The sequence below is a fragment of the Heteronotia binoei genome, chromosome 21 (assembly GCF_032191835.1).
Source record: "Heteronotia binoei isolate CCM8104 ecotype False Entrance Well chromosome 21, APGP_CSIRO_Hbin_v1, whole genome shotgun sequence".
In the NCBI taxonomy this organism is placed as follows: Eukaryota; Metazoa; Chordata; class Lepidosauria; order Squamata; family Gekkonidae; genus Heteronotia; species Heteronotia binoei.
Window position 1 is genome coordinate 191,425,491 of NC_083243.1, and position 25,830 is coordinate 191,451,320.

Here is a 25,830-nt window from a genome sequence, read left to right on the forward strand (position 1 = left end):
TGGTCCTCCCTGTTTAGAGACTGGGGGGGGGGGGGGAGGAGATGGCCCTTTGGAAAGTAAGGAAGCTCCATCTGTGCCTTTTTGCTGCCAAGGACAGTGTGGAAGAGGTCAGACAGACTCAGCATTAGTGCCCAGAAAGAAATTAATTAAAGTGCCCCCTGAGAAATTTTAATGCCCCCCCAACATTTGAAATCCTGGCTACAGGCCTGTTGGTCTTCATATTTGTTTTAGCATTTCAGCCAATACCTGCTTTGGGTGGGGTCTTTGGAGCTGGTTTCTTCTTCACTGTTGCCTCACCTAATGAGAAAAACAAATTAAGAAATGAGCAGTTGGTCTAATTTGTGTGCATATGTAATAAACTTCTGTTTGTTTAGAAAATATGTATTTTCCTAGTTCTGCTTAATTATGCACATTTTGCTTGGGGCAAAACTGGGGGTGGGTAAGGTGCTGCTGTGAGAGGGTCCCGGTAGACAGCTGCCCAGATTGTCTGTGAAAGAGAACTGAGTGAATGAGCCACTATGCAGTCACAGAGGAAGAGCCTATGGATATGGTGGCTTGAGACATTATAGCAAATACCCCTGACTCAATCCAGCATATATTGCTTGATTGTTCTTTATACCATAACCTCCGTAAAGATTTATTTGGCAAGCTTTCTTTTTCTCCAGATTTGTCTATTCTGCCACCCTGTTATTATTTATTGAGTGATACTGAGGGGGTGGTTAGTGAGGCTGTGGCAAAATTTCTGGCTGACATCCTTAAATTTAATTCTGACCATGTTTGAATGCATCTGTAAGCTCGGTTTTATTTTGATTTTATCTCCAATGTTTAAATTTTTATATTCTGTGTATTTTTATCTGAATCTTTTATGCCATTAAAGGTTTGGTATGGTATGGTAGCTGTTTAACAAACAGTAATAAAAAAGAAATGGAGGCAGGGCTTTTTTCGTAGCAGAAACTCCTTTGCATATTAGACCACCTGATGTAGCAAATTCTCCAGGAGCTTCCAGGGCTCTTAGAACAGGGCCTACTGTAAGCTCCAGGGGGAGTAGCTACATCAGAGGAGTGTGGCCTAATATGCAAAGGAGTCCCTGCTACAAAAATAGCCCTGGATGGAGGCAGCTGGATGTGTAGTACTTGCTCTTAAATAAAACCTTAAAAATGTTAAGTTTTGCAAACACTTGTCAAAGGTGGCTGGCCATCCCATAGCATTCATCTCCTTTTGGTAGCTTCTAGTGCAGGGGTGTCAAACATGTGGCCCGGGGGCCAAATCAGGCCTTTGGAGGGCTCCTATCAGGCTCCCGAGCAACTGGCTTTTGTCTGCTTCCTTCTCCCTCTCTCTTGCTTCCTTCTTCATCTCAGCTTGCTTTACAAGACTTGCTCAATCACACAGGAGCAGCAGAGCAAAACCACAATTTTCTCCATTGGTTGAGGCTGCTCCCCTCCTGGTTCCCTGGGGAGGGAGGGAAAGAGCCAGAGCTTCCTTTGCCCAGTTCCCTTGAGCCCATGGGAGAAATACAAAGAAGGCACCTTGAAGACCAGTTTCAGTTTATTTCAACTTATATCCCGCCCTTCCCACTGAAGTGGCTCAGGGCAGCTCACAACATAAGATCTAACATTTTGGTTTTAAAAAATACATCGATTTACAACAATTAAAACAATAAAATAATAAAACAAATAAACAGCGATCCGTCAGAATACTACGCGACAACCTTCTATAAAGTTTCCAATGCCAGTTAGTTATAGGCCAGCCGGAAGAGGGCTGTCTTACAGGCCCTGCGGAACTGGCCAAGGTCCCGCAGGGCCCTCACCTCTTCCGGCAGCTGGTTCCACCAGTAAGGAGCCGTTACCAAAAAGGCCCTGTCCCTTTCAGGATTTCAGACGGGCCTCCTTTGGCCCGGGGATAACAAGCAGATTTTGAGAACCCGATCTCAGTACTCTCTGGGGAACATGTGGGGAGAGACGGTCCCTAAGGTAGGCAGGTCCTAGGCCATATAGGGCTTTAAAGGTAATAACCAACACCTTGTACCGGACTCGGTATATTATTAGCAGCCAGTGCAGATCCCGGAGCCCTGGCCGGATGTGCTCCCATCTTGGGAGCCCTAATAACAGCCGGGCAGAGGTGTTCTGCACTAACTGCAACTTCTGGGTTCGGCACAGGGGCAGCCCCAGGTAGAGGGCATTACAGTAGTCCAACCTCGAGGTGACCGTTGCATGAATCACCGTTGCTAGATTGTCATGCTCCAGGAAAGGAGCCAACTGCCTCGCCCGCCTAAGATGAAAAAATGCAGACTTAGCCGTGGCTGCTATTTGAGCCTCCATTGTTAGGGAAGGCTCCAATAGTACCCGCAGCAAGTGCTAATGTTTTAAGCATATTTTATTTTAAGGTGGGTTTTTTTGTCATGTTTGTCTGTGTCCTTTAAAAAGTTTATATCTCTGCTACCTAATCTTAAATAGGTGCACACGTGGCCCAGCCCAACATGGCTTGGCCCGACAAGGTCTCATTTAAATCAGATCCGGCCCTCATAACAAATGAGTTTGACACCCCTGAATATCCTGGCCCCACTGATGGACCTCCTGATGGTGCCTGGGTTTTTTGGCCACTGAGTGACACAGAGTATTGGACTGGATGGGCCACTGGCCTGATCCAACATGGCTTCTCTTATGTTCTTATGTGACACAGAGTGTTGGACTGGATGGGCCACTGGCCTGATCCAACAGGGCTTCTCTTATGTTCTTATGTGACACAGAGGGCGTTTTCGCACTGACCTTCTAGTGGCGCGACCACCCTCTTCACACCGGAGGATCTGCCCGGATTTCGCACAAGAAGCGCCGGCGCACCCAAAAGAGCCGGCGACTTCCGTCGCGAAACCCGCTCAAACGTTTTCCTGCTTCTTGGCGGTTTCCATTTGAGCGGGTTTCGCGACGGAAGTCGCCGGCTCTTTTGGGTGCGCCGGCGCTTCTTGTGCGAAATCCGGGCAGATCCTCCGGTGTGAAGAGGGTGGTCGCGCCACTAGAAGGTCAGTGCGAAAACGCCCAGAGTGTTGGACTGGATGGGCCACTGGCCTGATCCAACAGGGCTTCTCTTATGTTCTTATGAATAGCTGCTGTTCTTATTAAGGTCTGTGAAAGATTTTAAAAGCAGCCCTTCCTCTTTCCTGTTAGTAAAAACAGTGGCTAAGAGAAACTGATGGCCTAGGCTTATCTGATCTCAGAAGCTAAAAAGGGTCAGTCCTGATTAGAACTTGCATGAGAGACCACCAAACAAGTCTGGGGTGGCTATGCAGAGGAAGGCAATAGCAAACTACTGCTATTTGTTGCTTTCCATACAGGGTCACCATAATCCAGCTGCTACCTGATGGCACTTTCCACCACCAAGAGAAATTCATAGAGCCAGTTTGGTGTAGTGGTGAAGTGTGCGGACTCTTATCTGGGAGAACCGGGTTTGATTCCCCACTCCTCCACTTGCACCTGCTGGAATGGCCTTGGGTCAGCCATAGCTCTGGCAGAGGTTGTCCTTGAAAGGGCAGCTGCTGTGGGAGCCCTCTCAGCCCCACCCACCTCACAGGGTGTCTGTTGTGGGGGAGGAAGGTAAAGGAGATTGTGAGCCGCTCTGAGACTCTTCGGAGTGGAGGGCGGGATATAAATCCAATATCATCATTATCATTATCTTCATATTACTGCATCAACAGCTTAAGTGTATCTCAGATTTTCCAGTAGTTCAATAGATATATGAGCACCACTAACAGGGGGGGTGAAAAGTGTCAACTAACATACTGAATCCGGGTGTGCATCACATCTCTCTCTCTCACACACACAGCACTAGAGTCCTGCCTTCTGGTTTCTGCTTTTATAGTCTGTATAAAACCACAAGGGATGTGAGTATGGGGAGCCTTTTGCAACTATATCCAAAACATGATATATTTTATTGGAAACAGAAGGCACAAAAATATCAACACATGACAACTGTCTGCAATGGACCATGTCTCCCCTTTCTCCACCAGGATATGTGGAAAAGGGATGATAATATTCATTTGTCTGGATGATTCCCACAAAATCTGCTCCTCTCCTAAAGTTTCATTAACTTCATTAGCCAAAGCAGTGTGACTCTGGAGAGTGAAGGTAAGGGATTTTTAAATGCCTTACCTTCACTTGTGGACTTGAACCCTCCTTGGCAGCCCAGCTCCACAAGTGAAGAGAAGGCATTTGATTTTTATGTGACTTTTTAAAACAACGCTTTAAATCACTCACTGAGTTGTGCCACGGTGGTGGAACACCTCCACAAGTGAAGGGAAGGCATTTTTAAATGCTGAATACATTTGGCTTTTCTGATTATTTACCTAAATCCCAGTATCATTCCAATATTGGGATTTGGGAATCTTGGGAAGTTCCAATATTTTTCAGGTTCAAGGGACCCAAATCAGAAAAAAAAGGTGTGCATGAGGGGTTAGCTGTCAAGCGCGCTCATTTCTGTAATATATTTTTCTAGAGAAAGAGCAGGTCACCAGCTCTCTATTGCTCCCCCCTTATTTACAGCCAGTGGGCAAGTAATAAATCCATCTGGCCCTGGGTTGTTTATGCTACAGCCTGGCTGGCATTACCTTCAAGTCGCCTCTCCCACAGACAACCCTTACCTTCTCCCAGAGTAGTGTGAGAATGTTTGATGTTTCCAATAGCCTAAAATTCCTTAGTAATAAAATAGATAGTGGTTTAGTAACCTTTGAACCCGTGACTCAAGTATGCATCTGTATGGTAACTTTTGATGATATCCTATATAGCAACTATGTGTACGTCATTACTCCCAAGGCTTGTGTCCTTCGTACAGCTCCTGAGTTTCTAACAATGAAACTACTTCGATTTAAAACAAAGAACTGGTTATTGAGAAATATCGGTGCTTGACAGGTTAGCATGCCCCTAGTGGCACCCATTGCCTAATACCTACTGGAGTATGTCTATGGGCGTTTTCGCACTGACCTTCAAGTGGCGCGACCACCCTCTTCACACCGGAGGATCTGCCCGGATTTCGCACAAGAAGCGCCGGCGCACCCAAAAGAGCCGGCTACTTCCGTCGCGAAACCCGCTCAAACGTTTTCCTGCTTCTTGCCGGTTTCCGTTTGAGCGGGTTTCGCGACGGAAGTAGCCGGCTCTTTTGGGTGCGCCGGCGCTTCTTGTGCGAAATCCGGGCAGATCCTCCGGTGTGAAGAGGGTGGTCGCGCTACTTGAAGGTCAGTGCGAAAACGCCCTAAGTGAAGAAATCCCTTGGCGCCTGTCGCATCAACCATCACCAGTGGTCTGACCTAGCCTCAGATCGCAAAGCATGGAGGCACACCATCCACCAGGCTGTTTCTTCTTTTGAGAACGCACGCATAGCTGGTCTTGAGGACAAAAGGAGATTGAGGAAGAATCGCACTGCTACAGCACCAACCCTAAATCAGACTTTTCCCTGCAGCCACTGTGGCCGGACCTGCCTGTCCCGCATTGGTCTTGTCAGCCACCAGCGAGCCTGCAGCAGATGTGGACTATTGCACCCTTCTTAAATCTTCGTTCGCGAAGCCAAGCCGAGAGATGTCTATATGTACATCGATTCCAGAATGCATTTGTTTTTTATGGATAGCATTGGCGTAAAAGGGACATCTTTTTACCCAATTTAGCTAATGAATCAATTGTTTAGAATCAAGATAATATATCGTTTAAAAACTGATTGAAATTTGTCATGTCTCATAATTTACTCAACAGTCACATAAGGTATAGTAACGGAAGATTCCTAGTCACTTTTGCTTCTCAGTAAATAGTTTGCTGTGTAGTTTGAGTCGAAGTAAAACCACCAAGTGAAAAGCCGCAAAGGCAGGAGACTATCTGAACAAAGACCAGTAACAGGCAAATTAACTTATTCAGTGTGGCAGAAACACTTGCAGTTTCCTCTACAAAAGCAATATCCATATAAGAAATCAGTTGTCAGGAAACTAACAGCTATTGTTTTAACACACAGTTAAGCCTCACTGTGTGTTAATACACTAGAGGAGCACAGTCCTTGCCAAAGGACAATATGAGTTTAAGGTAACATGGGTGAAAGTCAAGAAAGTGTAGAGGTGTGTATATACTTTCTGCTACCTGGTAGCAAAAAATACAGTAGTTTAAGGAGGCTCAGGAAATGCTATGTAAAAGAGGTAATGCTTATGGGAAAATCCAAACAATAAAGGTGAAGCTGACTGGCCAATTCAGAGGACTACTCTCTTATAGTCAAAGGCCATGATCTAGGGGAGACATTAGCAGGGGTGGCCCTAGGACACACGGTGCCCTAGGCTGTTCTGCAGTCCCGCACCCTGCTGCCTGCACTCTTTCACCTTGCTGGGGGCACACATGGCAAAGTAGAGCAGGGAGGATGCCCAGGCGGCTCCCGGCCCCTATTCTGCGGTGCTCTTTTTAAGCACCACAGAGAAGTTGTGCGGCAGCTGGCTGGCTTCGATTTGCCTCCCTTCCAGATCCGGAAGGGAGGCAGAGCAAAGCCAGCAGGCTGGCACGCAAGCTCTCTGTGGTGCTTAAAGAGAGCACCACAGAATAGAGTCCGGGAGCTGCCCGGGTGCCTTCCTTGACCTACACCATGTGTGCCCCAGGAGGGTGGAAGGGTGCAGCAGGTGGCAGCCAGGGCATTTGCCTAGGGCACTGGGAGCGAGACAAGGCTCAATTTGGTGCCACCCCCAGCCTGGCGCCCCAGGCAAACACCTAATTTACCTAGTGGCAGGGCCGCCTCTGGACATTAGTTACGCCTCCATGCACAAAGTTTTTAAAATATTCATCTTATGACCGTATCCAGGACCCTCTCATGCTTCATTTTAGATTCTGCTAAGATTAAAAAAAAACACTTTAGGCAGTTTGGCACAGAAGTTTAATACATAGACCGAGGGAGCCCATACAAACGACTTCAAAATGAGTGTTTTCATTATGGGGAAGTCTGACCATCTTTATCATTCTGTAAGAAAATAATGAGAATACCACCAAATGTCAGATATAGATGTATGGTAAAATATGTAGAAAATACATAAATTGGTTATCTGTAACTACTAGGGTTGCCAAGTCCAATTCAAGAAATATCTGGGGACTTTGGGGGTGGAGCCAGGAGACATTGGGGTGGAGCCAGGAGACATTGGGGCGGAGCCAAGAGCAAGGGTGTGGCAAGCATAATTGAACTTCAAGGGAGTTCTGGCCATCACATTTAAAGGGACTGCACATCTTTTTAAATGCCTTCCTTCCATAGGAAATAATGAAGGATAGGGGCACCTTCTTTTGGGGCTTATAGAATTGGGCCCCCTGGTCCAATCTTTTTGAAACTTGGGAGGTATTTTGGGGAGAAGCACTAGATGCTATACTTAAAATTTGGTGCCTCTATCTAAAAAAACAGCCCCCCCCAGAGCCCCCGATACCCATGGATCAATTCCCCATCATTCCCTATGGGAATCGTTCATGAAGGTACATGATGGCTGCGGGGGCGGGGCTTCTCCCGCCGGCCAGCTGGCTGGGGGAGGGGGGAAGCCTGTAAAACCAGGGGATCCCCCTCTGGGACCTGGGGATTGGGAAGCCTAGTAACTACCCAGAGTTCTGTCAAGACAGCTCATGGTGTGGTATTACTTCTAGTCTTCTACCATAGCTAAAGTACAGACATGGCTGTTCTGAAGTCAGAAATGCTACTACTGTCAGACATTGTAACTCACCTATAGCTAGACCATGAGTAGATGTATTTCCTTGTCCTAACCAACGCCATTTTGTATGCTATTACTAACCCTGGGAATTAAGGTTTGCACTTCAAACAGAAGTGCACTTCAAAAAAAACCCGCAAGGAGAGGAATTCTTCGCTTGGCGCTAACAAATGCCTGGAGCCTTTGAAGCTGGTATGCTCCAAGGTAACCAGCGGGGTTCCCTCCTTGGGAAAGAGATAAGGGAGTATGGGAACAGACAACTATATCTCAGAGTGTGAGAATGGTTTTATTGTTTTGCTTTCATATAGTCTACAAAACGCCAGGCAAAGCCTTGGAATGTATCAAACTCAATCTGCTTCTATCCCAGACCACTAGTTCTCAATAAATGAATTAATTTTTGAAACAAAATGATTCGCTTTCATTTGAAGTTCCAAAGTCTGACAACTACTTTGCTCCCTGTGGCCATTCCACCTTTGGTATGTGTCATAAGTACCATCGCTGGAAGCTGGCAAGTCATATTTTTTATTTTTTTTATTAAGTAGGCTTATATTTTGCCCTTTCCTGCAAATGGGCTCAAGGCTGATCACAACATATAATAATCACAATAAAAACCTACAGATCAAAGTTAAAACATCACATTAAAATTAAACAGTAAAAACAATAAAACAATAACTAAAATGCACCACTGGCGGAAAAGGCACAGCTTATCAAGTAACCAGTTATAGGCCCACATTAAATGATGGTAGTAGCAATAAGATAGCGCTACAGTAGGGCACAATGTCACCAGAAGGCATAATGTCACCACAAGGGAGGCCAAATGATGAAATAATAGGACGCCCACTGTCTCAACCATAAGCCCGGCAGAACAGCTCCGTCTTGCAGGCCCTACAAAATGGCAGTAGTTTAGGTAGAGCCTGGATCTCCACAGGGAGCTGATTCCACCAGGGAGGGGCCAGGGCCAAAAAGGCCCCGGCCCTGGTTGAGGCGAGTCGGACGTCCTTAGGGCCAGGGGTGGAAAGGAGGTGTTGCGTAGCCGATCGCAACGACCTCTGAAGCGTATATGGGGAAAGGCAGTTCCAAGAAAGATAAAAATAGCAGCCCTGAGGAAGACTCCTCTCAGCTACTGATATATTACCAGGCCTTTTTTTTTTTAGCTGGAACGCACAGGAATGCAGTTCCAGCTGACGTGGCATCAGGGGGTGTGGCCTAATATGCAAATTACTTCCTGCTGGGCTTTTTCTACAAAAAAGCTCTGTATATTACCATTCAGAACGAAAATACTAGTGCAGGCAGTGAAGACAGTACTAGACGAATACAAATAGCTGCTACTTGTTCAGACCACGTGGTGTAACGGCTAGATTGGCAGACTATGAATTTGAGGGATTGGGTTTAAATGCCAAGGTTGTTAGGAGAGAAGACGAAAAAAGAGGGGAGACCACATACACTGCTTTGAATAACTTCAAGAAAGGGCAGGATTAAAAATAAAAGAAGAAGAAGAAGAAGAAGAAGAAGAAGAAGAAGAAGAAGAAGAAGAAGAAGAAGAAGAAGAAGAAGAAGAAGAAGAAGAAGAAGAAGAAGAAGAAGAATCGTCTCATCCTGGCCAATGTCGGGCTCTAGGTGATGTACAACAAAAAGTACACATAAAAGCAATAAAACCAGTAATTTAAAACAGCTGCAACCCAATAACCATACTGTAATTCTGCTTTCTAGGCACTAGAAACAGTTCTCCCTTTAAGTAGGGGGAGGGGAGGGGGGTGCCAGCCTGGCGCCCATCGCTGTCCTAAAGCAAGAGCTTGGCGAAACAGCTCTGCTTTACAGGCCCTGTGGAATTCTCAAAGATCCCGTGGGGCTCTGGTGTCTTCCAGCAGAGAGTTCTACCAGGTCGGGGCCAGGACTGCTGACGACAGCTGGACCTCTTCAGGGCCGGGTATCACCAGCAGATTTCAACCAGTAGAGCATAGCGCTTTTCCAGGGACATAGCGGAGGAGGCGGTCCCATAGATACATCGGTCCAGACTCCTCAAGGCCTTAAAGGCCATTACCAAAACCTTGACTCTAACTCAGTACTCAATCGGAAGCCAGTGTAGCTGGCGCAGCACAGGTGGAATGTGTGTTGTCCGTGGCGTTCCCGTCAGGACTTGCGCCGCCACATTCTGGACCCTTGGAAGTTTCTAGACCAGAGTAGAGCAAGTTACAGTAGTCTAGCCTGGAGGTGACCGTCACATGTATGGTTGCCAATCCCCAGGTGGGGGCAGGGGATTCCCCAGTTTGGAGGCCGCTTCAGGGTTGTCAGAAAGCGGGGGGAGGGGAGGGAAATGTCTGCAGGGAACTCTTATTCCCTATGGAGATTTATTCCCATAGAAAATCATGGAGAATTGATCCATGGGTCTCTGGGTGGACTGTTTTTTGAGGTAGAAGCACCAAATTTTCAGTATAGCATCTAGTGCCTCTCCCCAAAATACCCCCCAAGTTTCAAAACGATTGGACCAGGGGGTCCAATTCTATGAGCCCTAAAAGAAGGTGCCCCTATCCTTCATTATTTCCTATGGAAGAAAGGCATTGAAAAGGTGTGCCGTCCCTTTAAATGTGATGGCCAGAACTCCCTTTGGAGTTCAATTATGCTTGTCACATGCGTTCTCCTGGCTCCACCCCTAATGTCTCCTGGCTCCATCCCCAAAGTCTCCTGGTTCCACCCCCAAAGTCCCCAGATATTTCTTAAATTGGACTTGGCAACCCTAGTCACATGGCTTATTGTGGCTAGGTCTGAACAAGGCAGGAGGGAAGCTAGTTGCCTGGCTTGGTGTTGATAGAAAAATGCCATTTTAGCAATATGTGTGACCTGGGCCTCCATTGAAAGAGAGGCATCCAAGGTCACTCCCAGGCTCTTGACTGTTGCTGCTGGTGTCAAGAGCAAGCAACCTACGCTCCAGTTCCACCCTCGGTCCCCCCAGCCACAGAACACCCATCTTTGAGGGGTTCAGTTTATACAAAACAAAACACGCAAATGCACATAATAAAGAACCAATACATATGTATTTATTGTTTCAAAGGAAAGTAGCTTTAAAGGATAGAAGGAGCACGTAACTTTACCTACCTACAACTTGTGCCTTTCTCCAAAATCCACCTCAACAGTTTCCCCACCTCCCTGGTGCCTAGAATCAGGCAGTCCATATGAGCTACAGAAAGCGCCGTGAGTACCTTTCTACCAGCACTTTTCTTCAACAGCCACCCAACTTAGTATAATTTTCATGGGATACCAAACTTGCAAAAACTTCCACAACTTACAGGGAAGGGATAAAAATAAATTTTGGAAGGGAAAATATTTTCAGCATAAAAATACATCCAGAAAGTAATGTACTCTCCTCTACCCTCACTGAAAACCATAAAGAATGTTACTAGAGAGCTGAAGCACCATCAAGAGTCACATTTTCTTGTGCCTTGTATATTTTAAGAAGCTCCATGCAAACAACCCCAACTTCTAATGACTTCAGCAGCAGGAGTCAATGGGTGTTTTCGCACTCACCTTCAGCCGGCGCCGCGACCCTCTTGACGACGGAGGATCTGTGCTGATTTCCCACACGAAGCGCTGGAGCAACCAGAAGAGCCGCCAATTTCCGGCGCGAAGCCCGCTCAAGCGTTTTCCTGCTTCTTGGCGATTTACGTTTGAGCGGGCTTCGCGCCGGAAATTGGCGGCTCTTCTGGTTGCTCCAGCGCTTCGTGTGGGAAATCAGCACAGATCCTCCGTCGTCAAGAGGGTCGCGGCGCCGGCTGAAGGTGAGTGCGAAAACACCCAATGTCATTCTCACTGTTAGGCCATAACAAGGCTTTTCAAAACAGAAGCTTATAGATAAGCTTCTAAATCTCCACACTTCTCTTTAATAAGCTGTTTGATATTTTAAAATGCTAGCCATCCAGCAGCTCCCACTTCAGCTGTACATGCCAAAAAACAAATATTTTGAGCCCTTCTTCAGGAAACATGAATTCAAAGAACTGTATATTTCAAGCTTCTGTTTCTGAGACTGAATTTTTTTTCATATAGGAGCTGGTCATGTATTATTGCTGGTTCATGCAGCTCATCACTCTTGGGCCTTTCTGTACCTGCCTTTTCCTTCACTATCTCTCCATTTCTCTGTTGCCTTTTTAATGTTCTTCTGCATTTCCTCCTGCTTTCACCTCAGCTGTCTGTCGGGTTTTCTTTTGCTTTCTGTATATATTTTTGGGCATTCAGCCATCAGGCCACTTTTGGTTTGTTGTCACAATGGCTTTTCCAAGAGTGGTTTTGCTGCAGACTTTAAACTTGTTCAAATTCCAAGTCAAAGGGAATGCTGAAGCAGACATATTTCCTTTGTGACACCACTAGGGTTGCCAAGTCCAATTCAAGAAATATCTGGGGACTTTGGGGGTGGAGCCAGGAGACATTGGGGGCGGAGCCAGGAACAAGGGTGAGACAAGCATAATTGAACTCCAAGGGAGTTCTGGCCATCACATTTAAAGGGACAGCACAGCTTTTAAAATGCCTTTCTTCCATAGGAAATAATGAAGGATAGGAGCACCATTTTTGGGGGCTCATAGAATTGGACCCCCTGGTCCAATCATTTTGAAACTTGGGGGGTATTTTGGGGAGAGGCACTAGATGCTATACTAAAAATTTGGTGCCTCTACCTCAAAACATAGCCCCCCCCCGGAGCCCCCAATACCCATGGATCAATTCCCCATTATTCCCTATGGGAATCGTTCTCCATAGGGAATAATAGAGTGCCCAGTAGACATTTCCCTCCCCCCACACTTTCTAAAGCGGGGGAGGGCCTCCAAACCAGGGAATCCCCTGCCCCTTCCTATCTCACAGGCACAAATACCTACTTGGTCTTGTTCCTGCAGAACTTTACTTGCTCTGAAAACGAAAGCAAAACAAAGAGGGGGGCCGTTCTCCGAAGCCCTTCCTGTTTCCTGCTTCCTGCTCAGCCTTAAAGGCACATATTTCAAAAATGGATCTGCAGGAGCTCTAAAACTACGTGGTGATTGTGGGGGGCGGGGCTTCCCCCTCCGGCCAGCTGGCTGGGGGCGGGGAGAAGCCTGTAAAAACGGGGGATCTCCCACTGGGACCTGGGGATTGGGAAGCCTAGATACCACTCATTTCCTGCCCCTCCTTGTTTTTGTTGCACCTCCCCCAGGTTTGGGTTTTTTTTCTCCCCCTCTGCACTTTGCTCCTTCCCACCTCCACCTCTGCTTCTTCAGTATGGCGAGGTTTGTGTTTACCTCTCCTTGAGCAGGGGAAGTTTTGTTTTTAACAAGTGAGATGAGTTTAATGATAGAATACTGAGAGGTGTGTGTGTGTTATTGGCCGTCCAAGTTCAATTGATACATTTCTACTGTTAAACTCATTCCTGAGCTTTTTTTAAAAAATCACAGAATGGTCTTTTAATCTTTAAAGTGAGCTGAAGAAGTTTATTCTCCTTCCATGCATGCTTTCCAAAGGATCAAGTGGCAAGCCATCTTTCTCTCTGTGCTCTGAGAAGTAAATGGCTCCTTGTGCTCTCTGTTCAGCCCCCTTTGCAGTGCAAAGCAGCCATTTCTCCTGCTGTAGGGTCGCCAGTGCTAAAACAAAAGTATTTCAGTGTTACATGCAAACAAAATAAAGGCCGGGGAGGGGGGGGAGAGAAACTACCATTCTCTGGTTGCCCAGAGACTACCGCCCCCAGATTTCACAAGTGATGTTCTCACACCAGTTAAGAAAAACTGCACTTTTCCTTTGTTTTCACTTCCCAGTGTGAGGAAGACTATATGGATGCCAGGTAAAGAAATCCAGTCAAGTGTAATGGTTCAACTGCTCGGGTTCTCTGCAATAAACTAAAGTGAGCTGTGCATGCAGAAAGGGCCAATAATTGAGAACAACACCCGCTGTGCATCTTTGCAATCGGAGAGGCAGGTCAAGGTCTCACAAAAAGTCTCAGTAAATATTCACTCGGGGGGATTTCCTGTTCTGCTCATCCTCTGCCCCCGCCTTCCTCCTCACACTCTTATAACAGTTGCCACCCCTACAAAGGACTCGGTTATTTTCAATGCAAAATAACACAACTCCACAAAAACTTTCAGACAAGATTAGCCATGGGGTTTTCTGGGATCCTACAGGCACTCTCATTCTCTCTTTATTAATTTCCCTGGTTGTGTTTGAAATGAAAATGGTATCGCATTGAAGGCTGCATGTCAGCTAAATGAACCTGCGTGTTCAGAAGGAACACACATTTGAATACCAGATGCCAGGCCCAAACATGGAAAGACTGTTGCCTTCATCAAGTGCTTGTAAACTTCCTAATGCAAACAAAATATAAAACTAGATGGATGTCTCAGACTAACCCAATAAGGAGCTTTTTAGGTTCTTAATTTGCAGCTGGTCCTGAAGAAGACAGGCTCATGCTGGTGTGTTTCTTCTCTCTTTTATGATCAAAGTCTAAAGCTTGTAGTGGAATTGTGGAAATATGAACCCAGAGTGAATGAAGTGACAGAAGAAATTGAAATAAAGCCGGAGAAATTTCTGTCTCTTTTCTCTTAAGCAATTTCTGTCTTTTCTCACAAGCTCCCAAATGAAGGTAAGTGGCACAAATTTCACTATAGCAAGTCAGATGATAGCAGAGGATGTCTGACTGGATGAGGAAACAGTTACCTACCTAATTGCCTCCCTTCTCTGCCAGTTATTTTATTTTGCTTATTTATAGCCCCTCTCTTTCACCGAGACTCCTGGTGGGTTATAGAGTAAAGGAAGAAAGGAAAATGTAATTATACAGTATAAGACATTCCATGGACAATGCAATATGCCAGGGGATAAAAAGCTCACAGGCAATGAGAGCAACTTGGGTTGATCTTAAGAGTGAGTATGGAAAACTGCTACAGATAGGGACAAAAATCTTCTGTTCCCTCAAGATCTCAGAGAAAAAGCTTATAAAATTAAAGTTAGCATGATATCAAGAGAAAAGAGCAATAATGAAATTGGGGAAAACACAAGCAAACCACCAAAGTTTTGCATAATTAGCTGCAATAAAAGGGATAACAGGAAAATATAATAAAATCCATCAGCTATATAAAGAACTAGACATACAGTAAAATTGTAATCAGATTAAAGTGAACTGGCAGCATTTTAAGTAAGCCTGTCCAAAAGAAGACCAGAATAAATTCTGTAAATTAAATTCACCAGAAGGCTAAAGACCTGCAGGATAGTTTTGACTATACACACGATTTTGGAGTCATTTTGAGACTGTGCTTTTACAGCTTGGAAAAGAGCATGTCTGGAGAAAGAAAAAGAAAAGACCAATTGCAGCAGCAAAGAGCCTTCAAGTGTCTTCAACTGCCCAGATAAGTGCTCATCCACTTCTATGTACAGTAATCAATAACAATCATCCTTTCCTTCTGTTTGTCCCTAGACAGCTATGCAGAATGTGCTATAAACAGAGTCCTCATGGAAAATTTTGCTCTTTGCCAGTATGAACTCAGTCACAGGTTGTCAGATCAGCATAAACTATAAAGTATAATAACCTGGCAGAGATTCAAGTAACATACCTGGCATAAGCTTAACTGAGTGCCATAGAGGAACGGCCTGCGCAGCTAGAAAAAACAAATCTCTACTGCTTATACATACTGTTGGCAACTGGATTTTCACTTACTCATTGAGGAAAGGTACAAACTTTATACATAATAAAACTATACATATAGACCATTCCAACAAGAAATACTATGGGTGACTTGTTTCTCAAATCTGGACATTTGACTAGTGGATGAGGTTTGAAAGAAAAATTCCTGGGTCATATGAAGAGGCAGTGATGGACCACATGGAACGCATATAAGAACATAAGAAAGCCATGTCGGATCAGGCCAGTGGCCCATCCAGTCCAACGCTCTGCCATACAGTGGCCAAAAAAACCCAGGTGCCATTAAAAGGTCCACCAATGGGGTCAGGACTCTAGAAGCCCTCCCACTGTTGCCCCCTCCAAGCACCATATGAAGAGGCAGTGATATGAAAATTGATATATAAACTTTGAAGGTCAGAACCAAACCCCTCAACCGGATCAGGTATTCAACCGGTAACCAGTGGAGCTGGCAGAGCACTGGTCACATGTGCACCTGGATAGGTGCTGCAGCAAGTAGGCATGCCACCGCATTCTGCACCAGTTGGGAGTTTCTGCATCAGATTCAAGGGCAAGCCCACATAAAGCGAATTGCAGTAATCTAGTCTAGAAATGACCATTGTATGGACAACTGTGGCCGGATTCTGGACAAAAAAGCCAGCTGTTTTGCCTGCCATAGAGAGTAATTGCTCAGAAGTTGCAAGTCATCATAGTTGATTTGTTAGGAGTGGAAAAGTGGCTGCCATCATCAACCACCTCCCTATATTTACCTCCTCACGAAGTAACATACATTGTTGGCTTGGACTTTGGATTTCATGGGACTTGAATGCTCATCTTCTTCTTTAATGCAATTTATATCTTGTATTTACTGAGTTATCCAATTGATATAGGCCTTGGTGTTGTCTCTCTGCTCTCCATGACTCTGCCAGAGACCTGAAGACATCAAGGTTCCAAAGGAGTGGGGCAGGAGGGAGAGATGTGTGCCTGCACAAAAGACCACTCAATGAACAATGGTTACAGGTAAGTACAACCCACTTTCATTAAGGCTTTTGTGCAGTCTCATATAGGGAGATGAGCAAGCTGACTGAATGAAGGAGGTGGGTGTGAATCTCTCAAAGGAGACCACAGGGGACCACCTTCCTAATGGGTGCTTAGCATCGCATAATGAGCTGCACTCAGAACAGAACAGAACAGAATAGAACAGTGAGCTCTAAGCAAGTGTCTCTACTGAAATACCTGCAGGGACATGTCAAATAAAACAGCACCTTTTTGGAGAGAGCCGTGACACCTAAAGTAGCACTGAACAGCCATGCACTCAAGAGAGAATGTCAGGGTCTCTGCCAATCCACAAGGAGGGATTGCATGAAGACACTGACCATGTGTGACATGAGGACTGAGAAACAATCACTGGCAGAGGATCCCAGCTAGGGCATCACCTTATGAAACTTCATGAATAGAGAGAGCATAGCTTAGAACCCTAAATGTCTCCATACCACAGTTGGAATAGCTGCATACTATATCATCTATCTATCTATCTATCTATCTATCTATCTATCTATCTATCTATCTATCTATCTATCTATCTATCTATCTGTCTGTCTGTCTGTCTGTCTGTCTGTCTGTCTGTCTGTCTGTCTGTCTGTCTGTCTGTCTGTCTGTCTGTCTGTCTATATATATGTGTGTGTGTGTATATGTGTGTGTATATATATATGACCTTTCTGTAGCTTGCAGAGCAATCTGTGTAGCAATATAGACAGAGAAAAAGCATAAAAACCGATTGCCTTGGTGAGGGTTAGAAGGGTATCCCTCAGCAACAGGGTCCCTGTCTGGAAAGAAACTCAAAAGGCAGGAGCTGGAACATTCCATAGCGGGGCAACAATCTAGACCTCACATCAGAGTATCAGAGAGTTAGTCTCCCTGAGGCAATGAAAACTAGTTTCTGTTGTTTGAATTGAGAGTAACCATAGATAATAGATGAAATAATTTAAAGGAGTGTAGACTACCAACAGGCCTCAACTTGGGCCAGAGCTCACTGGAGCAATGCTGTGGGAGCTCTACAACATGATTTATTTCTTTCCCCCCTTACTGGCCATCTCCCTAAAGTTGTGTTGTCTGGAGAAGGTCGTATTTCTGGCTGGTGGTTGGGACTAAGAGAGAAGAGAGTGGAGGACAGAGGAAATGTCAGAGGGATCGAGCGGGGGCCACCTAGAGCAGTGCTGGGCTATACGCTGAACAAACAGCTCCAGCTTCAGCAGCTGAACAAGCTCCAGTACTGTTGGCTGAAGAACCAGGAATTGAGCCCATGCCCCCATGCAAGCCTGGGCTTGTGGAGGGCTTCTGAGAGTGCTTTCTGCAGTGGGTTCTGGAGGAAGCAGATGAGGTGATTCTGAGGAAAAGAGGAGGCCAAGTTAAGGAGTTGAAGTCCTCCCTTGTTTCTGCATTGTCAAATGACCCACCTCAGCCTCTGTTCAGAAATTACCTCTGGGGGTGAAGGTTCCACGTGGCCAGAAGTGAAGGAGGATGATTGGTGGCCGCGCAGAAGTAGTTGGGCCGAGGGGGATGGAAGATGGCTGAGAGCAAGCGACTGAGGAGGACGAACAACAAATTTCATATGTGAGTTGGCCACGGTGTCTCTTATCTCAGGGCAGGGAGTGTCCCTTGTTGAGGGTCGCTGATCGTGGGGGAGGGGGGGGGAGGCTGCAGCTGTCAATGATCTTGGAGGGAAGGGGAGGAGAAGTGGTGCCTCTGGTGCCTTTCAGGGTCAGTGATGGTGGAGCCACTGCTGCTGCTCTGGCCATCAGGGAGGTGCAAAAGGGGGAGAGAAGAGGCCTTTCCCTGTATATGTCCCTCAGGCTGCCATTTCTTAAAGGCTTAGACGCCTCTTTGTTGGCACCCAGAAAGAAAGGCAATGCTCTCTGCGCCAAGGCTCTGATTCAGCATAAAGCAGCTTTATGTGTTCAGGTGTACAGCTGATCTCCATATTAGAGAGAACAGTTCCCCTGGAGGAAATGGATGCTTTGTAGGGTGGACTCTGTGGCATTAAATCAGGCTGAGATCCCTTCCCTCAAAACTTACCCCCCCAGGCTCCACCCCCCAAATCTCCAGGATTTTCCCCACCTGGAGATGGCAACCATAGCTGAGGGATTCTCTGGGAGTGAAGAGAGCAAGGGCTCAAATCCATTTGCTGGAGGAAGGATTTCAGAGTCATCAGCATCTTGAGGAAATTCAGTCTCCTTGCACTAAAAGTTGGATAAAAGACAAATCAGATAACTGCTGAGGTTGTTCAAGATTTATGGGTGGAGACTTAGGGTTGCTAGCTCTGGGTCTGGAAAATTTCTGCAGATTTTTTGGGAGGGGTGTAGTAATGCCAGCTCCCAGGTAATAGCTGGAGATCTCTTAATTACAACTGATATCCAGACAGCAAAGAAAGAAAATGGATGCTTTGGAGGGTGGACTCTATATGGCATTGTGCCCCACTGAGGTATTTGTCACCCAACTGCTCAGCAATTTCATTGAATGTCCATGAGTTCTTGTATTGTGAGAAAGGGAGAAAAGGACTTATTTCTCCAACTTCTCAATCCCATGCATAATCTTGTAAACCTCTATCATGTCACCCCGCAGTCGACATTTCCAAGTTAAAGAGCCCCAAGTGTTTTAACCTTTCTTCATAGGAAAAGTGTAACAACCCTTTAATCATTCTAGTTGCCCTTTTCTGGACTTTTTCCAATGCTGTAATATCTTTCTTGAGGTGCGGTGACCAGAATTGTATTCCAAATAAGATCCAAAGTATTCCAAATAAGACCGCATCATCGATTTATACAGGGGCATTATGATACTGGCTGATTTGTTTCAATTCCGTTCCTAATAATTCCCAGCGTGGCGTTGGCCTTTTTTATTGCAATCGCACACTGTCTTGACATTTTCAGTGAGTTATCCACCATGACCCCAAGATCTCTTGGTCAGTCTCTGCCAGTTCACAATCCATCAACTTGTATTTATACCTAGGATTTTTGGTGCCAATGTGCATTACTTTGCACTTGGCCACATTGAACCTCATCTGCCACGTTGACGCCCGCTCACCCAGCCTCAACAGATCCCTTTGGAGTGCTTCACAATCCTCTCTGGTTCTCACCACTCTGAGCAATTTAGTGTCATCTGCAAAATTAGCTCTTCACTGCTCACTCCCAACTCCAAATCATGAATGAACAAGTTAAAGAGCATGGGTATTGAAGTCAGACTGACTGGCCTGTAATTTCCTGGATCTCCTCTGGAACCCTTTTTAAAGATGGGGGTGACATTTGCTACCTTCCAGTCCTCAGGAACAAAGGCAGATTTCAATGAAAGATTACATATTTTTGTCAAGAGCCACAAGTTCACCTTTGAGTTCTTTCAGAACTCTTGGATGTATGCCATCCGGGCCTGGTGACTTATTATAAGTCACTTTATAAAAGGTGTGCGGTCCCTTTAAATGAGATGACCAGAAATCCCTTTGGAGTTCAATCATGCTTGTCACAACCTTTTTCCAGGCTCCATCCACATTGTCTCCTGACTCCACCACCAAAGTCTCCTGGATCCACCACCAAAGTTCCCAGGTATTTCTTGAATTCGACTTGGCAACCCTAAACTGGGTCCTGTGCTCCTATTCAGTCTGGTGCACAGCCAAAGCTCATTTTTTTTTAAATTTAAAATAAAGTTCCAGTTACTCTCACCCTTAGTGGCGCCGTTAGTTCCACAACCCGCTGCTCGGTGCCATTCAGTGCAGGTCGTTCCCGTTTCCCATCGGCTCTTCTTCCCAGGATTTCTCTCCCAATTTGGTCACCAGGATAATCTCCTCCTCCCACAGTGCTGGGGTAGCGATGCTACCTTTCACCAGTTCTCTTGGATGTCCCTCCAGCTTCTTCACTTTGGGAGCGCTGGGCTTCGGAGTAAGTGGGGTGGGGGGGGCTCGAGGTCTCTGTGGGCAGTTCGCTGCCAGGTGATTCACATCTCCACATCGAAAGCACCGACGAGGAGGAGGGATTTTGGTTTCCCCTCCACCAGTTACTGCTTTCTTTCCCTCTGGTTTTGCCCCAGACCGAGACTCACATTCCCCCTTTCCCTCTTGCTGCTGTTGATGTTGGAGAGCCACTCTCTTCACATTGGTTTCCACTTCTCCCGCTAATTGGACCCATCCTACTAGTGTTGTAGGTTAGGCACGTTGGAGGGCTCGATCCAGTACACTTGCGTTCAGACCCCTCTGGAACTGCTCTATTTTCATGTGTTCGTTCCACCAGTGTATTTTCGCAGCGTTGGCTCGGAACTCCACTGAGTATTCTCTCACTGATCTGGGGCCCTGTTGCATGTCGTGGAGGGTCCGAGTCTCTTGTAGTGGGTCTTCATAATGAATTAGGATTGTGCAGAGGAATGCTGCCACTGTAGCTAGTTTGGAGCTGCGCGTCTTGTATAGACTCACATACCATTGTTTGGCAGCTCCCTTCAGCTTGGACCCTAGGTAGTCCACTCAGCTGAACTCATCAGGGAAGGTGTGGCCCCAGTAATACATAAAGCTGTTTGCTTGTATGATAAAGTACTCTACCTCCTCGGGCTCCTCATCGAAGGTAGCCATCAGCTCTTGGCCCTGTCCATAGTCGTCTGGGGGCTGCGGAGGTTGTTGTCCCACTGCGGGTGCTGGAGGGTTCAGAGTTTGGTCGATTTGCTTCCTCACCTCTTGGGCCATAAATGTGCTATTTGCCCGCATTTCTTCTTGGAGAACTAGGCCCTCATTATTGGGAATCTCGGGGATTGACATTTTGGAAATACTCCTATGTGGGGACTTAACCGAATTTAGAGACTTTCTAACTCTATGGATAAGAAGGCCCCTGACAACGGAGAAGCCCCCAACAGGCCGGAGACACTGGTTGGTGAGGATCAGAGAACCGGAGTTGTCCCAAGGCAACTTCTGTGGCATGTACTCAACGCATGGAGGCAAGCCGGGAGAGGCTCCCTGCTGCACATACAATGATTATTTATCACCCCAAAAGACTGGGACCCACGCCAGTCAACCAATCTGATGGATGAAGGACCTGGGCACCGGGAAACAATCCTTGAACTTCCACCCCTACCTCCCAGAATAGGGGAAGAAGGAGACCAGGGAACATCAGAGACGAGCAGAGGTGATGGCTGGAAAGACCGAGGCACCGACCCAGTTCCTGACGACAAAGATGAGTACCAAGATACCGACCCCCGGGACTTCCTTCAACTCATGAGATTCGAAATGGTGGAGATGGCTAGAAATCTCCAAGAAGAATTCAAAGGTGCTCAAAGGAACATGGTCCTTGGAAATACTGAGATACCAGAGGTTACATACTTACTATATAGGGTATCATAAACCGTTACAAAAAGGCGCTTCATTCGAATCTAAGGTTCAAAGGTTAAAGCAGCAATTATCATTTCCACTACAAAAGCATTCTCACACTACATTGTGAACTGATAAGGGAGCCTGTGAATTTTAGGGAGTGCATCCTTGAAACACAGCAGGCCATTCCCAGTACCGTAAACATTCTCCTGCCAGATGGTGATGCCTACGTGTTCTCTAGGTTGTAAATAACGGGGAAAGGCCAGAGCATTAACCTGACATTTGCTCAACCATCTCTTAATAAAATAACCAGGATTGACAGTTATTATCCTTTTATGTTTTTCAAAAATGGTTTCCCCCAGGCCTTGATGTGCAAAATAATCTTTACTACTTGTGGCAACAAGCTGGTGTTTCGCGCCTTACAGATTTATTCCATAAAGGGAAAATACTTGAAAAGGTTACATTGGAACAAAAACTTGGAATGAAAATAATGTGGTTCTCTTATCTGCAAATCAAATGCCTCCTAGAACCACCTATCATTAGTGTCGCAGTAAAGCGACCCCAAACTGACTTCGAAACTTTATTAAGTAAAATGGTTTTGGCCTCTTTAGGGATGTTATCAAAACTATATAAGATATTAAAGATGTTTAATCATAAATCTCCTCTGCCTTATCACTTAAAATGGTCTGCTGATTGTCAATGGAATTTAACTGAGATGGATTGAAACTTAATCTGGTCCTCACGTTGTAATAATTCTAAAATTTATAGTGCTAAATATCAAACCTTTAAAATACTTTCTTGTTGGTATGTATCTCCAGCCACACTTCATCATATACATAACAATATTGATCTGAACAGTTGAAAACAATGTAGTCTGAAAGGTGATTTTTTTTATGGCTGGTGGCTATGTAAGCATGTTAACCTCTTCTGGTCCCAAATAGTGCATCAGATTAAACAAATTACTTCTATTGAACTTTCAATGCTACCTGAGATATTATTGGGCAAATGGTCTGATTCTAATGGTAACTGCACTAAAACTGAAACCATTCACCTGTTACTTTCGATAGCACATTCAGTCGTCGCTTCACTCTGGATTTCTGAATCCAGACCATCAATTAAATGTTGGCAACACAAGTTATGGGACTATTTTATTATGTATAAAATTACTTCCCTTGTGACTCCTGCTACATCAGATGCACATGAAGCCAAACTGATCGCGATTTTGTATTCCATTATTACATACTTTACAGAGAATGAGGTTATTCCAAATAATCCAATTTATCAAAGAATGCTTTATTTCTAAATATTTCTAATTCAGTTTCGTTTGTTCTTTGTTTCACATCATCTGTTGTATGTATGTAGAGAACTGTGCCCTTCCTCTTGTGTTTTGGTTAGATTATGTATTATTTTTTGACAATTCGCTGTAATGTATGTTGAATTTTCTATTTTTATTGTTGTGGTTTATTTTGTATATTGGTTGTTATTCAATAAAATTTATTTGTAAAAAAAAAAAAAGCCAGGTATTCTGAGGCTCTGCCTACTACACCTCACCAGGGAGAGGGAATATGCCTTTATCTGGGCTGGCACACAGACAATGCCTCCAAAGGGGGTCATTGAATCCAGTATCCTTTTTCACCGCATCTCAATTGGGAAGGAGGAATATGCCTTTATTCAGGCTGGCACACAGGCAAAGGACTCCTGTCCTATCCAAACATGCCTTCAGGACAATCTAGGGACAGCAAAAGCAGGCAGCTCTGCTGCGTGAACTCCTAGGCAGCCGAGGCAAAGAGAATGACTATTTATCATGATGACGAAAAGGATTTTTCTCTAAAAAAAAATCTCCTCAGCCTCCAAACTGAGGTGAACAAAAACAGTCAGCAGCAGTGGAAATCCTCTCTCTGCAGCAGCAAAGAGAGAGCTGAGGGAGTAATGCCCCTCTTCCCAGTTAGGTGATCATTTTAATGGGAAAGTGCCTGAGGAAGGAATGCATGGAAAGCAATATCAAAGTGGATAGAGATGTTGCCTTATCTGTATGCTCATTTGAAGATTTAATTATGTGAACCTGGGAGAATCTTTTGTTCTCAGTAAGACATGGAAGTGGAAAATTTGGTTTATAACTTTATAATTTGGTTACATACCATCCAACTGAGAAAACTTTAACGACAAGGCCCACAGAATGACATTGATATAAAACGACCAGGGCCGGCCCTAGACTATCTGGCACCCTAGGCGAGGCTAACTTCTGGCACCCCCCCCCCCCCCCCGGAACAGTTTACAAATACAAAAAACCCCCACAAACATAAAAAATAAAAATAACCATCACCATAACCTTGAATCTCAGAATGAGCATCAGGCAGGAATAAAAGCAGCCTTGAACTGCTGGCACAAACTCTTTTTTATGTCCTGATTTTTTTTCTTGAAAGTGAAATATTTCAGCAAGCAATATTCTTTAGCTCCCACAATAGACGACATTTGCAAGAGGGAGAGCACATTAAAAACCATCTAGGGTACACACATCATCCCCCATCACAAACGTAAGTCAAACCACAAATCCACTGCCTGCCTTAAAATCTGGGTAGCTAAGGATGAGAAAGGGTTGTTTTGTTTTATCATTGAATTCTTAGACCTCAAAAACTCTGTTGGTCTAAACTACATTTATTGAACATGTCCGTATTATCTCATTACCAAAACAGCAAAGGCAACTTTCTAAACTGTTCCTGGAGCCCCAAAGGTAAATGTGTAAAAGAATCAAGACTAACTGAGGCAATTCAAGGAGTCCAAATATCAAACAGCGTAAGAACAAGACAAGCAGTGAGACCACTTTCAGTAAAATACAAGTTAAAAATCTAACTTCCTCACCATCCTTAGAAAAACCGAACCCCAAGAGAGCAACAAATGTGCACTTCTAGGACTTTCAGGTATGATAAAAATCTACACAAGCAAAGTATGGTTTTATGTATATATGTTTGTTTATAGTTCACCTTTCTCACTGAGACTCAAAGCAGATTACATCTGTATTATACACATATAGATTTGCTGACTATGGCATCTGATCAGTTTTGTTTTCAGAAAATACCAGAATTTAGATGGTGACCCAATAGTATACACTCATATAAAGCTAGGTGGGATTGTTTTTGTTCTCCTTATTCACCTTTTGCCTTTCCACAGGCCATATTCAGAGTCATTACATCTCTGAGATCATAAGGTTAAAAAGTCAAGAAAGGCATTTATGGCTTGCCGTGAGCTTTCAGAAAACATTGGATGACCGGATTACATGAGCCTTTGGCCTGACCCAACCAAAGTGGGTCTCATCCCAAAACCCAAGGGTCCCCTCATCAGAACCTCTCACACCTCAAACCAGCCCCCCCCAGCAGCTCCCCTTTCTAAAATAAGCCACCCATTAGCCACCCTCCAGTGAGCCCCCCGTAACTACCCTCAGTGCTCACCCACGTACTGACCTAACAGCCCCTAACTTCCCCCAGTCCTACCCAACATGGTCTTGAACCACAATAAAACTAGTCTGCTACCACTTACTCTCTTCCCCAACTACAAGGAGTCTCTGGACCTACATCTCTCATGCAACACAAACCACAGAAGAGCTTGCACCAATGTTTAACTTGGTCCTCTCAGCCCCAAAGCAGAAGTAGTGCCTTCTGACCAAGGGAGCGGATGTCTTGCTCACGCCCTCTTCCTGCCCCTAGCAACCTACACTGCTGTTAGCTTGAGTTGGACTTGGACCAGTGCACCTTCTGGGCCACATTGTTGGCAAAAGCTGTGCCACTCTTCCTCCTTTGAGCCTCAGCCTTGTGCTCACCGCTTGAGTTGCCTTCTGGCCACAGGCTAAGGAGGCTAACTAAGATGGTCTGGGACAGGATTCCCCAAAGGCCCCCATTTCCCTTGCCCTTCTTTGCTCTCCAAACGGGCATGCTTTGGCCAAGATTTGATCACCCAAAGCTGACATGGGGATCGCCTAACTGCTGCACCAGCCCCCCCACCCTGATTCCTGCCATTCTTTTCTTAATCCTCTAGAGCAGGGTTTCCCAAACTTTTATTCCTGTGGCCCAGTTATTTTTACACTTCTCCTTCGTGGCCCACTAAAATTTGGGGGTGGACCCAAGAGACGTTGGGGGTGGAGCCGGGAGACAGGAATTATGTCACTTCCTGTGGTGTCAAGGACCAAGTGTCACTTCC

The 25,830-nt window shown here is 45.4% G+C and overlaps 1 protein-coding gene across 2 annotated transcripts in view; it reads right to left on the minus strand.

The window, feature by feature from the left end:
- Positions 1–25,830, minus strand: part of MYLK (myosin light chain kinase) — a 440,102-nt gene that overhangs the window by 136,729 nt on the left and 277,543 nt on the right. For both annotated transcript variants that reach the window (XM_060262723.1, XM_060262722.1), the window contains one exon: positions 247–297. In XM_060262723.1, coding sequence (XP_060118706.1) covers positions 247–297 — 51 coding nt within the window. The remainder of the gene's footprint in view (positions 1–246; positions 298–25,830) is intronic.